General features: G+C 42.3%; 1 protein-coding gene and 1 long non-coding RNA gene across 3 annotated transcripts in view; one reads left to right on the forward strand and one right to left on the reverse strand.

Annotated features, from left to right (window-relative positions):
• LOC128137763 (uncharacterized) overlaps positions 1 to 10,007 on the reverse strand; it is a 94,528-nt gene extending 84,521 nt beyond the window's left edge. Inside the window, exon 1 of the long non-coding RNA XR_008233827.1 lies at positions 9,778 to 10,007. This is a non-coding gene — a long non-coding RNA (uncharacterized LOC128137763). The remainder of the gene's footprint in view (positions 1 to 9,777) is intronic.
• Positions 10,008 to 10,124: 117 nt separating this feature from the next.
• On the forward strand, positions 10,125 to 14,048 carry LOC128137284 (histone-lysine N-methyltransferase SETMAR). Of its 2 annotated transcripts, none has more exons than XM_052778085.1 (2): positions 10,125 to 10,219; positions 12,231 to 14,048. In XM_052778085.1, the coding sequence occupies exons 1-2, from the start codon at positions 10,142 to 10,144 to the stop codon at positions 13,026 to 13,028; spliced, it is 876 nt and encodes a 291-aa protein (XP_052634045.1). In that variant the 5' UTR covers positions 10,125 to 10,141; the 3' UTR covers positions 13,029 to 14,048. The 2 variants fall into 2 exon arrangements, with proteins under 2 accessions (XP_052634045.1, XP_052634046.1); XM_052778086.1 differs by having other exon boundaries at positions 10,126 to 10,219; positions 12,236 to 14,048.
• Positions 14,049 to 16,306: the final 2,258 nt, after the last annotated feature.

The raw sequence follows: 16,306 nt of genomic DNA on the forward strand, positions 1-16,306 counted from the left end.
AACTTTGTGACCACACAGCACAGCTAAGCCGAGGACTTTCTTGAGACAAGAAGGGCGACTACTCTTTCTCTTCACTGAGCTTGACAAGCTAATTAGTGGGGAAAGCTCCATCACGTCCCTGAGGAAGCAGCCCCGGCACAGAACAGGCCATGGGTAGTCTGGTGCAAGGGAAGGAAAGGTTTACCATTATCGATGCACTGGTGCACCAGTTTGTCTAGCTGTTCAGCTCCTGAGGGCTATCTCCTTCTTCGAAGGAAACACAAAATAAGATCTACTGGTTGCTACCCGAAGCAGGTAACCATGTATTTTTTTCCCCATACTGACTGTTGGATTATGCAAACTGCTGCCCTCTGCCGAAAATAATTCTCGAGAATGGAAGGACCGCATGGGGCTCCTTCAACACCCTGAGTGGCATTACGCTTCGGTGTCGTAGCAAAGTCTAGCGAACCTGCTTTCCACACTTTTATCCACACTTTCACTGCCAACAGTGCTGTTGCTATATATGTAAGTGACTTGTATAGCGCACAACCCCATTGTAGTCTGTTCACTTTATATGGATGAACACATCAAAGTAGTCAGTGTTACAACAAACAACGACAGCAGGCTGGAGATGACTTAGAAACATATTCAAAACATGTCTTTTTCACAGGGCGCTGCACATGGTTAAGACCAACATTGCTGACTTTATCAAACAATCCCTGTTCTTCCCCCCCATACTGGTAGCTGCTGTCCCTACTCCCCAGAAGTAGGAAAGGGCAAGCAACTTGCCACAGAGTAGAGGATAGCTAATGATGTTTGGTGATGGTGGCAATTTCAGCTTCTTCCCAGAAAGCAAGCAATTAATTTGCCTCTGTATATCCCAAAAAAATTTCAGGCAAAATTGTTTCTCTAGCTAGACCCTCACTAGGCAATTTCTGAACCCTCTATCAATCCAGGTACTTGTTTCAGGAAAGACTGTTAAGGGGAAAGCAGTATTACAAATGTAGCCACCAAAAGCAATATGACATCTAGACAGATTCTTCGTATCTTTAAATTTCTGTACAGAACATGAATTTTTACTTGCTCAGATACAGCTCAGTTCCGACTCTTCCTTTTTTATTCCCTTTTTTCCTGCTTTAGAACCTGCAGCCATCATTCAAGAGCATCACTCCACAGTGCACGTGCATGGTCCCAGGTCTGAAGAACTTAGAGAGGCTACAAGGGCTTCTGAGAAGAAACTGGTGGCCAAGGTATGAACAGAGGTCACATTTGCTATATTCACTCCCTGGGCATGCAGAAGGTCATGCCTCCTACCACCTGGATTTTGCACACACAGCGCTGTCACTTACATGAGACTTGCACATGCTTAAGGGTACAGAATTAGAGCATTTCTCGTGGCTCCCAGTTAGTTGGATTGCACTTGACTGTAAAGCATTCAGAAAGACTGAGAGGTACTTGAAAATTTTTATTTCATAAAACACACAGAAATAGTATTGCAGAGAACATTATGATAAAAATTGAGTGATTACATCAAAATTAATAGCTTTGAAAGGTACTTAAGTTCTAAGCAACTCGAATGCTACGTAAACTAACTTTTTTTTTTAGTAAGGCATTATTTCTCTTGTTTCTTCCTAAATTTTCTTTTAGAAGGAACATTTAGAAAGTTTTGAGCATTACGCCTTTGAGATAAATTGTATTTAAAGGTTACAGTGCAAAACTACATATCTTAGTCCCATACAAGATGGCTTATTAATTGCCCTAGATACGCACATACTCATAAATTTGTTCACACAATTTGATGAGGGGAATTGATTTACTACCACAGTGAAATACTACATTAAATGCACATAATTCTTTCTTTATACTGCTCCTCCCCTCTTAAAACCATTCTGTTTGAATGCATGCCATACTGAATTATTATTCTATAATCATTAAGTGATTTATTTAACTGCTACAGCACATACAGTTAACATTCATCTATATTCTTATTCTAATTTCACCTTTATGTTTTCCGTTGTCATACCAGCAAGGAAAAATTATGGATTTCATTCAAACCAAAGTACAGTTATGGAGCAGCAAGATAAGATAAGGGACTTCTTTATTCTCTTGCGACACATCTTTCTCAACGATGCAAATAAAAAAAAAAAAAGGCAAAATACAATCTTTCTGAAAGGATAAGTAGTACAGAATCATCAGGTTGAAAACTTTGTAATATCTTAAGCAAATATTGTTTGGGGAGGGGGACATACAAAAAAATCCCCAAACCCATTTTTATTACTGTCAAATCATTTAATAAAGGAAAGGCTGCAGACCAAGATGCTATGTGTGACAAGAACTGGAAGGACTTGTTCCACAATCCATCATGCCTGACCCAACATTCACTTTGGATAAAAATGATTATTCCTGACTCAACCTTCTATTTTATTCACAGAGCAGTACAATTTTCCATCAGCCTTAGCTTATGTGCATTTTTAGATGACTTAAATTCCAACAATTCTTGGGAGATATTAACCAGCAAGATGAAACCTGATTAATGCTACAGTCTCAGAGTACACTGAGTTCATTCCACATTCAGTGCAACAGCCTTTGCGTGCTCAACTTTTATGGCTTGGAAGACCACCACAGTGTTTGCCAAGACAAAACTGTACATTTCTCTCTACACCTACATTGATTTTGCGCTCACGCTGCCTGGAAATATAGCTGATGCACAGCACGTGTGCCTCAAGACATCTTGAATCAGTACAACACACAACAAAATTGACAATAAGCCACTGAAAAGAACCACTCCCTTTTCTGGTAAATATTGAGGAAGATTGAGGATGTAGTTACAGCACACAGCAATTCTTCGTAAGTCTCTAGCCTTACCATAAGACTAAAAAAAGACATTATCTTCCTTCAGCCTCCCAAGTGAAATTCTCCATTGGAAATTCTAGGCAACAGTTCAACAGTCCTTTTCTATGATCTAATTATCTTAAGCAGGGATAAGAAAGAAGTTGTGTCTCAAAGAAAAACATGGTGGGGTCTGGGGAATACATCTTCACGAAAGAGGAGAAACCCAAAGATGCTGGCATTGCAAACCTTTCCCAACAGTGTGCAGCATGAACCTCTGTAGTGACTGGCCACGCCTCTGAGCACAAAAGGTCAGTATTGCTTTCTATATTAAAGGCTAAGAAAACATGTATCCCTGCAATAAACTTCAGATACCCCTCAAAACCCAGCCATGCAAAGCTATCAGTAACTTTCTGAGCAGCAGCATGAGCACATCGATCACAACCACCTATGTGACTGCTCTATGCACACCAAACCAGCGAGCTTCTGACAAGCTGCAGCCCATAGGGGCAAGATGCTGTTGTCACTGTCAGCTGTAACAGGAGACTCAAGCTTGACCTCTGTCTGGCTTCAGCTGTGTATTCCACAGTACACAGGGGTCACAAACATAAAGAATCATGACATACCCACCTGAACCGCCAGGAAAGCACTTGCTGTGTGAAAACAGTAACTCAGGCTACTGCAGTCAAATACATCTGGCAGTGAAAACATCAGCAGCACAGCCTAATAAAAATGCAAAAGCTACCGTGCCACACTACCCATAAACTAAATCACGCTGTATAGGCAAGGGCCAAAGGAACTGCACAACAACCACTTTGGTGGAAGGCAGCACAGCAAATCTACATGGATACTCTCTCAGCTTTATTTACTCATTTCCTGCAAGCGCTAGAATGTGCAGTTCTGTCTCTGGCAAACTGCTGAAAAGAAGCAGCATGTTAAGTGAAACTACAAACCAAATTTTGCAGCAGAAGTTTGCCAAGCACACTATAGTACTAATACATCAATTTGAAACACTGGCTTCAATCCCTTCAAACTGTCCATTATATATGTAGTCCATAAAAGATCTGAATGGTGTGCAAATACATTTTCCTTATCTATATAGGGCTTGCCAGAGGTCACTGATGTCAAATGAAGTTTTTTCATACAAGGCAGATGGGGAGCACAGAAGAAATTTGATGTGCACTTCAAAGGGAAGAAATTCCTTCAGTCTGTGAGGCAGTTCTATGTCTCACTTAGCAATGAGTTTCTTTTGAAGAAACACTGTTACACGGAGATTTAAGTGGAATGCTGTTACATAGCATCCTCTATTAACAGAAGTAGAATAATATATTCAGGACAGATTCCCTGCAAAAACATTATTAGAATTTTAGCCAGTAGATGGGCGGTCCATTTAGTCTTTTCAAGTGGCTCACCTACTGCTGTCAAGCCAAAATACTTTATAGATGTGACTTTATTTAACTGAAGTACATCCTGAGACTAATTTTCACTGAAATACATTGCTATTAATCAGGAAGCAATTTGCATGGTGAGATCTGAATTGTTCGCATTGTTCTATACTGGTTATGTTTACATCTGAGGATGTGACAAAATGTTAAGTTATATAACTTTTTTACTCATATGGAAGTCAAGACTTTGTGAGTGTTTGTGTATTGGCAAAGAGATCTATGGTTCATATTACCCAACTGATGCTGCAAGTGCAGCATATGATGAGAGATGAAATGCAGAGCCCTGTGATAACCAAGAACAATAGCTCAACCACTGGTTAACTCATTTCATGTGTTTCTGCGTCAGTTTCCTTATCTGTACAAGAAAGGAAACAAAGTTCATCTATCTCTGCAAAGCACTTGGGAGATATTTTGATAAACTGTGTTATTCAAACACAGCATTTTCCAAGGTCAGTCTTCTCCGCACAGCTAAGGCATACTTAAATAAACTCTTCTTCAACTTCTTCTTTGGATTTACAAATACGATTACCAGACATTTCATTCCAGCATCCCTTTACTTATGAAAGATTTAGCCAGCTCATTAGCACACAGCAGGAGACAGTTTCACCAGGCTGGAGCCCCAGGCTCAGCAATGGCCCTCAGAAGTCCTGCTTCCAAACTTAGTGAGGGCCAGGTGTGACTCACAGATAGTGAGCTCGGCCTTGCAAAAAGCAGGCAGCATGCCAGCCAAACTCCACCGCACAATGCCACAGCAGACTCACTGCGAAGACTGCAGCCTCTCATCATTTTAAATTCTCAGCCCATAAAGTACTTAAATGTACTTTACAAGCTATAAAGCATAAATGAATTGAGCTATAAATGGACAAAACCTAGTTTCCTAGCTAAGCAATTAGTAGAGAGCATTAATGTATTTATTATTTTTTTAAAAGACAGTAACAGCAATCCAGTGCATGGAGGGGAATCACACCTGTGGTCAATCAGATGTTTATGAATAGCACTGAAGTACAAGTAGCATATCTTCAAATAACTGCGGACTGGTCCGAGAATGGTTCAAAAGTAGGAAACAGAAAAATATGTATGTTTTGACTCCCCATCTTCAAATGGCAGACTACTGTGCAGAGAACAAGGGGGCCAGCAGGGGAGCTGCATTCATCATCTGTATGTGGTAGGCATCTCATATTGAACAAAAAAAAAATAAATCTTTACACCTGGTCTCTCCACAATTCTCTGAGCACTTAAGAGCAGACGCTGGTATGTAATATCAGATTGCTCACGTCTATCTATCCTGCCTAAATACACTGTAGAGCATTTATATTCTACTGGTTTACTACTAAAAAACAATAAACTGCAAGTGGTATAATAAATCAAAGTATCTTTCTGCATTACCAACACTTTTTAAAATTTGGTTGTTTGTAATGAGTCTTCCAGCCATGAACGCATGCGAACAAAACCCTAACAGGATATGTACTTTTTATCTTATCTGCCTAGCCGAGACCACATGGGGAAAAAAACACCACCTTCAGCATCTAGTCTTTGAACTTGACTAGCCTTAGAACGTTGTCACTCTACTCCACTTAATGGGATATTGATTTTTTATACTTCACTCTCTGCAAATCAATATTCTAATAGATGCACAATAGACTGGCAGAAGGATAGAGAGTACATGCCCACTAACCTGATGGAGATGATTATCCAGAAATGAAGGTCAAATCAAAGGAAAATCTAAACCTGACATGAGAAAGCAGCAGCACAAAGAGAAGAGTCTGTAAGCAAGGGAATAAAAAAAAAAAAAAAAAAAAAGGATCCAAGATTAACTAGAGAAGGAAGATACAGCCTAAAGAGAGCATGGATAAAGCAGCTAACAAACTCTCAACCTGGGAATGATAAAGTCACTTTGGACTGTCTGCACTCAATGCCACCATTTAAGAAGCACTTTAGATCTCCCGCAGGAAACATCTCCAGTATATCACACAGGAGATGTACTTCCTTTTAAAGTAAAATAGCAACATCTGAGAACTATCTGAATAGCCTATTCAGAACAAAGGCAGGCAGAAACCACGTGCAATGTAAAATAAAATACTTAAAAGGAATACCTTATTCTTCAAGAGATTAGTTCTGTAGGAAACTAGGAAGCTGAAGGCAGCCTTCAAACAGGCTCTTTTAGCAAAAGGCCTTCTGATCACATCTTTCTGGTGCAGGCAGCGAACAACTTTTCATGCTATGTAATTTAAAGTGGCCATCTTCCACGGCCTATTAACTTGCTGGTGTAACTTAAGGCAAGCTTGAGACAGAAAATACTCCAATGGTCCAGACAAACAGAAGACCAGCGCAAAAGTATTCCTGGGGCAGAGTATCCCCATACACCAGTGCACTGGGAACTGAGTGGCAATCCCACTGAAAGCCACCTCAGGTGTTACAATTGAAGCCAAGTTGCAAAAACATGCAAAGTGCACTCTCTTCGCAAATAAAGCAAACCTCATGCCAGGCTACAGAAGGAGGAACACAGATCCAGGGGAGTTTTTAATGTTCTCTACTTGGCATGACGAGGTAGCAATGCAAGCTGTGGCCAGCTGTGGGCCCTCCAGCTCAAAAGATATGTAGAAAAATTGATGATCCAGCAAAGGGCTACCAAGATGGTCAGGAGACTAAGCATACGACCAATAAGAAAAGTTTGAGGAACATACACTTGTTTATTCCAGCAAGGAGGACACTAGGGGGTAATCTAAAGGAACTCTGTGAAGAGTAATTACCAAGGTAACAGAGTCAAACTCCTCTCAGTAGTGATAAATAAGGCATAAAGGAAAAAACCCCACAGTTAGGGAAGTTCAGATTTGATATTTTGAAAAAACTCTCACTGGGAGGCTGGTACAGCCCTGAAACCTGTACCCAGAGAGGCTGTGAAGCCTCAGGCCTTGAGAATTTTCCGAAAGTCAGCTCAAGAAAGCCACAGCTGACCTGACTGAATATTGGCAACACTCCCAGTTGAAGAAAGGGTTGCCAGATGATGACACTACCAATACATGAAATCACTGTATTATGTATTAATCACTCGAGATTGCTCAGCTTCCACCACACTGACATTAAAAAGAAATCTCTTAGAAAAAGATTCCTTGATTCCAGCATCTTCTGTCTACCAGAAAAGACAAGAAGCTTTGTATCTCATTTCTTCTAGACTAGAATTGTGCCTAGTTTTCTGAGCACAGCTCCCTTACTTGCAGTCTGATGAGTCACAGATTCACATGCACCCCTGAGCTCCACCACCTTGTTACAATATACAGCATCAGCCATGAAAATTCAGTGAAGTCAGATGAAGACAGCTCTCAAATGAACTCACTGTTCCAGACACAGTTAACCTTCCAAACTCCAATTATCAGATAGATATTAAGAAATCTGAGAAACTGCAGAGAACAGTCATAAAAATGATTAATGAGCAAAAAGCATTATTTATACAGGGAGAAAAATCAACAGCTAAATGCATGCAATGTATCAAAGAAAAATGATTCATATAGTCTCATCCTAGAGACAGCATAGCGTGCTGCGAAAGAAATTCACAGCTGCACCAGGTGCCTTAGTTCAGCATCACGAAGTTCACATACAGTTCACTCTTTCAGCTCCATTTTAAGCTTTCTCTCAACAACAATTTTACATAACAAATTAAAATGAGCTTTCATCAATTTTTCACCCAACCTGGACATCTCAACAGTTCGACCCATTCATAGTTCAATACAATAGAAGCCCTGGGTGGGAGGAGGAGGAGGAAAAAACTGGATTTTCCATGACCTTTTGCAGACTTCCAAAACCCCGTCTCCTGTGCATGTAAGCAATCTGTTTCTTTTACTACAAAGTAATGACTCATTACTTCTGTCATTTGAAAATTGAAAAGAATTCCATCTGGCACCAAGGATTAGCAGCCAAATTATGTGTGTCTTGATCTAAAGGTCAATTTGGCAATAACAGAAAGCCCTAAACTACAAAACCAAAGTGTATTTTAATATCTGCAATCACTCAACATTTCAGCATCTCTCTCATAAAACTGATCTACCACCTTCCCCACAATGAGAAGCGCTCACAGGATGAGAGCATCAATCCCAAGATGGCAGCGCTCAGAGGCATCCACGGGAAGCACCTGTACTGCTGCTGCTGGGGTGGACAAACCCAGAGTGACGGGCTGTGCGTATTTAAAGCCTTCCACCATTTTTATTCCATTCAGTTATGTATGAAGCGTTGATGCTACAGGTACATTTCCTTTACATTCACAGCAGCATACACTGATCCAAGGTTTAAACTTATCAAAGTCTTCACCAAAATTATACTAACAAGATACTGGGAGGCACTGACCTCCAGAAGTTCCTCTTCCATACCTTCCCTTCTCTTACAGGCTGAGCGCAATCCTAAACAAGCCCAATCATTATCTTCCTATCAATTCTGCTATCCCCACTAACTGTCCAATCCACAAACACGAACTTCACCATCCAATCTCACCTGTACCTCTCCTGGTGTTGCTCAGCTCCTCTTCACAGGCAGGAGGGACACAATAGGTGAAGACTCTTTCCATTGCCTGGATGTTGCAGGAAGAGGGATCAGAAAAGTCATGTCAGTAACCACCACAGGGAAAGAGAGACACAAATAATATCTTGTGGGAAGAGCACAGAGCATGCTTCAGGGATTTCTGTCTCCTAAATCTGAGGAGCTCATTTCTGGATGTGATAATTCATTTCAAAAGGAAAACACATGGTTCACGCAAAGGGAAAAATGGAGGTAAAAAGATGTTAAGAGCTTCCTCAACCTTAGGCGCCAAAACAACTGACACAAGGGGCAAATGCAAAAGCTAGCACAACCACCAGCAACTGAAGAACACAAGTCTGATTCCTTTTTCCTAGCCACAGCTCAGTTTGCAGTTCACAGTGAAAAGATGAGGCGAGACCAACCGTGACTGCTCTACATTCATCACGCTGCACAGAAGCAACGTTGTCATGATTGCTTTAGAAGAACATCCTATCTAGTACTGGCAAGGCCTCCCAGATCAAGCGAGAGCTTGGTTCCAAAGGTCCCTATCTCCCTTCATCCAGAAAACTAATCTGACTGAATCATCTCTGGACAAAGTAACCAAGAGGAAGATTAGGGCCTTGCTCTGGATCCCTGTAGGTACAAAACCTGCCAAATCTTTTCCCATCCCCAGACAGAAGGAGGCAGATGCTGTCTCCACTGCTCAGCTACATGTGGCAGAATTTCTAGGCCTAGTAAGATCTGAACACAAGACTTCCCACCCACATTACAAAACACATTTACTTAAAAAAACCAAAATTATAAAAGGTTAATTAAAAGCGTAAACCAGGCAGGAAGAATTAAAAAAAAAAAGCCAAACCCAAACCAACAACAATAAAAAAACAGCCAAGCTCTAACACCTTCAAAATAAGCACGGATTTACAGTCACATGAAGAATTAAACTAACTCACTAGTTTGTAATTAACATTTAAAATTACTCAGGTTTGAGTACTTTCACACACATCACACAAAGCCACACCGGTTTCTGGAGGGGCAGCCCCGTCTCAGGGAGCGACCCACGGTGGCAGCCACATCGCCTTCGCCCAGCCCCTGGCCAACGGCAGCCGCATCCCACAGGCGCACGGCGACGCGGAGCTCCCCTCGCCGCCCAGCCCCTCCGCAGCGAGCGGCCCGGCACCACACCAGCGTCGCTGACGGAGCGAGCGCCACAAAATGGCGGCTCCCCACCAGCGCCAGGCGAGCTCCCGCTCCCGCGCTGCCGCTCGAAGCCGCCAGAGCGCCTGCGCGCCCGCACGCCCCCGCGTCACTCCCTCTGCCCAACCAAAGAGAGGCTTCGGCGCGGATAGCCAATCGCCGCAGGGGGAGGGGGCGGGGCTGGGGCCATGGCGGACCTGAGCGGCGGGCTGGAGCCGGTGGCTGTGGGGCTATGGCCGCTCGGGGAGGCTCCGCCGGCCTTTCAGGTAGGGGCGGGGGCCGCGGCCGCCCCGGGAACTGCACCGGGGAGGCGGGGGGTGGGAGACTGGGAAGAGGAGGAAAAGAAGGGAGGGAGAGAGAGAGAGAAGTGGCCATCGCGGCCCGGGCCGCCTGAGGGAACCCGTTTGCCGGCGCCGTCCCCTCAGCCGGCCCGTCCCCTCAGCCGGCCCGTCTCTTCAGCCAGCCTGTCCCCTCAGCAGCCCGTCCTCTCAGCAGCCCGTCCCCTCAGCGACCCCGTCCCCTCAGCAGCCCGTCCCCTCAGCAGCCTGTCTCCTCAGCCGGCCTGTCCCCTCAGCGACCCTGTCCCCTCAGCAGCGTGTCCCCTCAGCCACCCGGTCCCCTCAGCGCCCCTGTCCCCTCAGCAGCCCGTCGCGGACACGGGCAGGGCGGGGAACGCGGCCCCTGCCCTCTCGGGGTGACGCTCGGCGGGAGGGCTGCGTTCCCCGTTCCACCCCCGCCACCGAGCAGCCGGCCCCTCGGGGCTGGTCTCGTTACGTGCTCGCTCTCCGCCGTGCACGTCGGTTACGTATATAGACGCAATTTTTCTCCCGATACCTGGCCCGGCGATTTTAATCGCGCGGTTGAGACGTCACCTTTTAGGAGGAATAAAGCTCTTGCGCTACAGGGCGTCAGCGCCGGTCGGAGGCTGAAACTAGACCGGGAGTAAAACCCCGACAGGCTTGGCAGAGGGTTCCCGCTCCACAGCCATCTACAGGAAAAGATGCCGTCTAGAAACACAGGGCAATACCTTAAACGCGTAACTTTTTTCATGCTTTCTCAGGCATAGTCCAGTTTCTGCCATTTTCTGTATTACTTGTAAGTTCCAAACAAGTTTCCTGGAAGCACACCCGATTGCCTAGGATGTTGCTTCAGTGATTAATTAGAGGGTCTTTAGAAAACAGAATGAAGCAGCTTCAAGTAAGCCTGTGGAAAAAAAAGACCCAATCCAAATAGACCCTAACCTTTCTAAATGGCATGGTGTGCTGCTGGTATTTAACAGAAATAGGAAAGCTTGTAGTCTGTGAATGGGAGAAGATGGGAACAGATAAGGGACTATTAAACTTGGTTTTGAGTAAAGCCAAATGACTGAGAAAGCTGATGTTTACAAAAAAAGAAACTTCCAAATGAACTGTTTCCCAACACTCAGAAGCTACCAGACATAAGCTACTGTGAAATGTAATATTTAGTAATAGGACATACTCTAGGTTTCTAAATAAAGCTTTGCAAGCTGAATGGTGAGAAGAAAGTAAAAATATACGTGTAGGTGTCTTTATATTTTGCAAAGTTTCTATCAGCTTTTATTTTGCAGCAGTCCATGGTTCTATAATCATTCACCTGCTGGGGGCCTTAGTGTAATTTTGAGAACGTGATTTTCAACTTTCATGTGCTACCGTCATAACAGAGTAGTTAGCTCAGCTTTTTTGTACATATGTAGAGGTGTGCTAGTGCACACCATCATCACTTTGTAACAGAATTAGCAGGAGCAAGTTTGAGTGCAACATTTTGAAGAGATAAATTGAAAGTATCTTAATTTTTAACAAAAATGGGAATTTGAAATTCTGTGACTTAAAATAGCTATAGACTAACCTTGTAAGTAGTTTTTTGAGCGCTTCGAAAGGGGGAGAAATTACTTTAAAGATATTTTGCTATTTAAATAAAAGCTCTATCTAGTAAACTAGATCCAATTAGATGACATGTTTTTCTTGCCAAGATTTTTTTTTTTTTTCTGGCTAGCAGACTATTTTGAGAAGTCCAGTCACTAACAGACTATCGATTCTTTTTTCAGCCTATATGGAATATCTGGTTTGCATTCTTTAAAATGGTCTAGAAAAGTTAGAATTGTAATTAGAAGTTTACAGGAAAAAGAAGTGTTCGTTATTTCATTTCCCCACATTCAGAGATTAGTCGTTGCCAAACACAGACTTCTTAAAAATCTGATAGCCTCTGTGGAAAGAAGCATTGAACATGACAAGGATTTGACTCTTGTTCTCTTTGCAGTATAGCCCAGACAACGTCGCTGGAGCAGATGGAGACATTGACCCCACTGAAATCAGTTTTCCAGGGTGTTCTTGTCTTACCAGCTCCTGCATGGTTCATACATGCTCGTGTCTTCGCCTTGGTGAAAATTACAACAGTTTGTGCCTGAGGCCTACAGGCGAAGAGGAGGAGTACACCAGGCCTGTTTTTGAATGCAATGCCATGTGCCAGTGCAGTGAATCCTGTCAAAACAGGGTTGTTCAGAGGGGCTTGCAGCTCAGACTTGAGGTATTCAAGACTGAAAAGAAAGGGTGGGGTCTTCGTACTCTGGAATTCATAGCTAAAGGAAGATTTGTTTGTGAATATGCTGGTGAAGTTTTAGGCTTTAATGAGGCACGTAGAAGAATTCAGGCCCAGACATCAAAGGATTCGAACTATATTATAGTGGTGAGGGAGCACCTCCATAATGGTCAGATAATGGAGACATTTGTTGACCCTAAATGCATTGGTAACATAGGCAGATTCCTGAATCATTCTTGTGAACCAAATTTATTTATGGTGCCAGTTCGAGTTGACTCAATGGTGCCTAAACTGGCACTTTTCGCAGCCACTGATATTTCTGCTGGAGAGGAACTTTCATATGATTATTCTGGAAGATTCCATAATTTACCAATAACTAACAGAGAACAAAAATATTTAGAGGAAGAAAACAGATTGAGAAAACCTTGTTACTGTGGTTCCCCCACATGTGCTTCCTTCTTACCTTGGGACAGCTCCCTCTTTTCTGCACCAGACACTTGCTCAGGGAGCTCTCCTTAGCTTTTCAGTCCCAAAGTATACCTAAAAATGTAATTTTCCCTAGCAGTTAAATTGCAGTTGAATAAAACTCTGTGTATTCCAGCAAGGAAGCATGTGTGGTTTTGAGTAACAGCTGGAAGACAAGATTTTGAGAATAACTTCATGCAGCATCCTAGAGACTGTTTTCAAGGTGGATGGTATGAAGGAGCACTGGAGCTTCTGGATGTTCCAAAGTCAGTTACTAAGCCAGGCCTGGTGGTTTTTTCTTGTTTTCTTCTGACAGCTTGCTGTAAGTTAAAGTACCTCTCTCAATTTTTACCTTTCAGAAAAAATGAACTTTAACATTGGTACACAGAAAGGACGATGAGAAATGTTACTGAAAATTACACAAGAGAATGAGACAAAGGAATGTTGACATTTGCAAGAAGGGCATTAGGTTTCTTAAATACCATTAAAATAAATGATTTTTTTTAAATTACTTGCTAAAAATTTTTTTGTTCCATGAAACATAAATAGCTTATTATTATTGATGTAAAAACTTGTCCAGAAAGATTAGCTTGAATGCTTCACCCCTCACCTTTTCCATTTCCAGTCACATCTAGCTGCATGCCAAAATCTGGTTTTAAGTGACTAGTTCAGTTTCATGACCATTTAGCTGCTGTGTAAACAGCGCAGTACTGCCAGCTCTGAGAAGTACAATCATCCCATCTTTTTAAATCACATCTATCTCAAGGTTCATCTAATAAGATTTCTGCAGTAATAGCAAGCAGCACATCCATGTTACTTTCCAGCACTATTATTACGCTACTTAGGAAGTAAATTCCGACACTGCAGTCTAAAGCAGTATGATGCTGCTGTTCTGACTTCTGAAATAGATTAAAGTAGGAAATACAAAAGTACATCTGAACAACAAAAAATTTGTTTTTTTACATTGTTGAATGGCTGACAAATACTTGAGCATTCCTTTCAGCTACTAACTGATTTGTTTTCACTGTTCCTGCAGAGTCAGACAGCATTAAGCAAGGCCTGTCCTCTCCCAGTAGAGGGAGGAGATTATTGCCTCTTGTTTTCATCATTCTTGTACAGGTCTAACACATGTACACGGCTTAACTGAGCATCTCCTCACACCAGGGATACAGGAGAGAGCTTGCTGGATGAGGCATGTTCTGCAACTGTATGTTACGTCACTTGACTTCCTTTCAAATTAAGGAAGCTTCAAACAAACAGGCTTGTTTTGAATTTCCCCCAACTTTGATACACAAGACAGACAAACTGCAATGCTACTTTTTACAGTTGTGCCACTGCACCATCAGCAGCACAAACCCCTAGGTTATTTGCTCTGTACAGTTTGATCTTTAACTGTATTCATAACCTTTGATATAACACACAGACACACAAGGTTGCACATCTCGGGGGGGATCGGCTGTTCTGCAGACCATTGGTAACTTTTTTTTTTCCAAATAAAAGACCACTTTGATTTGGACCTGGAAGATTAACCTGATACTGACAAGGGATAGTTTGCTGCTATTATTTTTCTATTTGCTAAACAAAATCTTACTTTGTGTTTACCTATTCTTCCTTGATAAAGTTAAGTGTTAGCTTTTTCCCATTTAATATATGTCTTCATGCTTCCGTTATGAAGAACTGCTGTTGAGATTTACATATGGCTGTGGTTTTAGTTTAAGAGAAAGATTACTACATGGTTTTTCTTAGGGTTAATGATTAAAGCGTCACTTCTGTCAGTACAGAAAGCTTCCAAAGGATTTCAGCTGCTTGTCAAAAGCCACTTACAAGCTGAGTGGCCATTAACTTTAATCCTTGCCTTATTAAGAGTGCCTGCTTCTCCGGAAGAGTTCTCCAGATCCCATAACTCAGAACGGATGCTGCACTGTCTACCAGAACACAGCTTGGGTTGCAAGGTCTCTTGTCCTATTTAGAGACTTATCTGGTTTTCTTCCCTCAAAGGGCGTTGCGCCAGCCACCCAGGCACTTACAGCCGGTGGGACTGGAGGGCTGGGAGCGGATGATCCAATCTACTTCCTCTTTCCCTCCTGGAAAAAGTTTCAAGACTAGTTTTAATACCATCTGTATTCTTCGTTTTCAAAACGACGGCACGGTTTGTTAGCTTCCTGTTAGAAATATGTACTTGGCATGATTTTGAGTAGTTAAGGAAGTGTAGATTAAAAAAAGAAAAAACCCTGAAACACAAAAACCCAAACACCATTAGCAATATCTAGTCCTTGCATCACCAGCCTTAAACCAGAGAACACAGCCGAGCCTTCTGTCTCTCTGCAATCCTACCCTTTCTGTCCCAGCCAGCTGATGCTGCTTCTAGCAAGTGAACTGAGTATCAATTATCTGGTTAGAACAAACTTCCACAGCACAGAAAAAGAAGAGAGCGTTGTACTGTTGAAAACAGCCAGCCACATTAAAGGCCTTGCAAGAACATGAAATAATAGGTTGTCATAGAGTTCTAAACCATCATGGCAATCACTAATGGCCTTTTTCCACACAGCATGTGCATTACGCTTCACTATGCCTCAGCACTACAGCTGCCTGGAGGTTTGGAGCAAAATCCTACTAAAAAGAAAAAAAAATCCCCTAACAAGGGACTAAAAAAAGAAAATAGACCCTTGTTTCTTCCTGCTGCATTTCTGCTCGCTTTTTCCTTCAGGTTCCTTTCAGCTTCAGAGTCTCGGTCTACCACTTCACAGTTTGGTGTGCTCTTTCACAATGAACCCAATCAAAGAGCTCAAAAGACTGTGAGCTCCCTGTAATCCTCCCTCCTCCTTTCTACTCTCAAAGTGCAGTAATAATTATCAATATTTCAATATTCAATACTCACTCTAGCATGGAGATTTACTTTCCCATTGAAGTCTGATCACATTAACTCAAGGATGTTTAATGAAAGATCTTGTAATAAAACACAGTAACCATTATCCAAACTAAAGCAGCATGGATGGGACACATTCCACCATCTCCACAGAAGAACAGGAAGACTTTCCCCCACATGCTGCCCACAGCACAGTGAGCACTAACTGACATATACCTGATGTTGTGGCATCATCAAGCTGTTTATTTAAATAAAGTCATAAGAATTTTCCAATATAGGGAATTGTGTGCATTTTTTTCAAAGAGCAGAGACACGCCTTTTAGAAAGATAGAAATAAAGGTAGAAAGAATCTTTCCCTATTAGTCTCTGTAAAATAGATGTTTTTAATGCATAGATTTTAATTAAACACTTAATGGTGGTAAGGCAGTCTTTACTACACAAAATATTTACCACAGCTTTTATCGTG

This window comes from Harpia harpyja, chromosome Z, assembly GCF_026419915.1.
Source record: "Harpia harpyja isolate bHarHar1 chromosome Z, bHarHar1 primary haplotype, whole genome shotgun sequence".
NCBI classification, from domain to species: Eukaryota; Metazoa; Chordata; class Aves; order Accipitriformes; family Accipitridae; genus Harpia; species Harpia harpyja.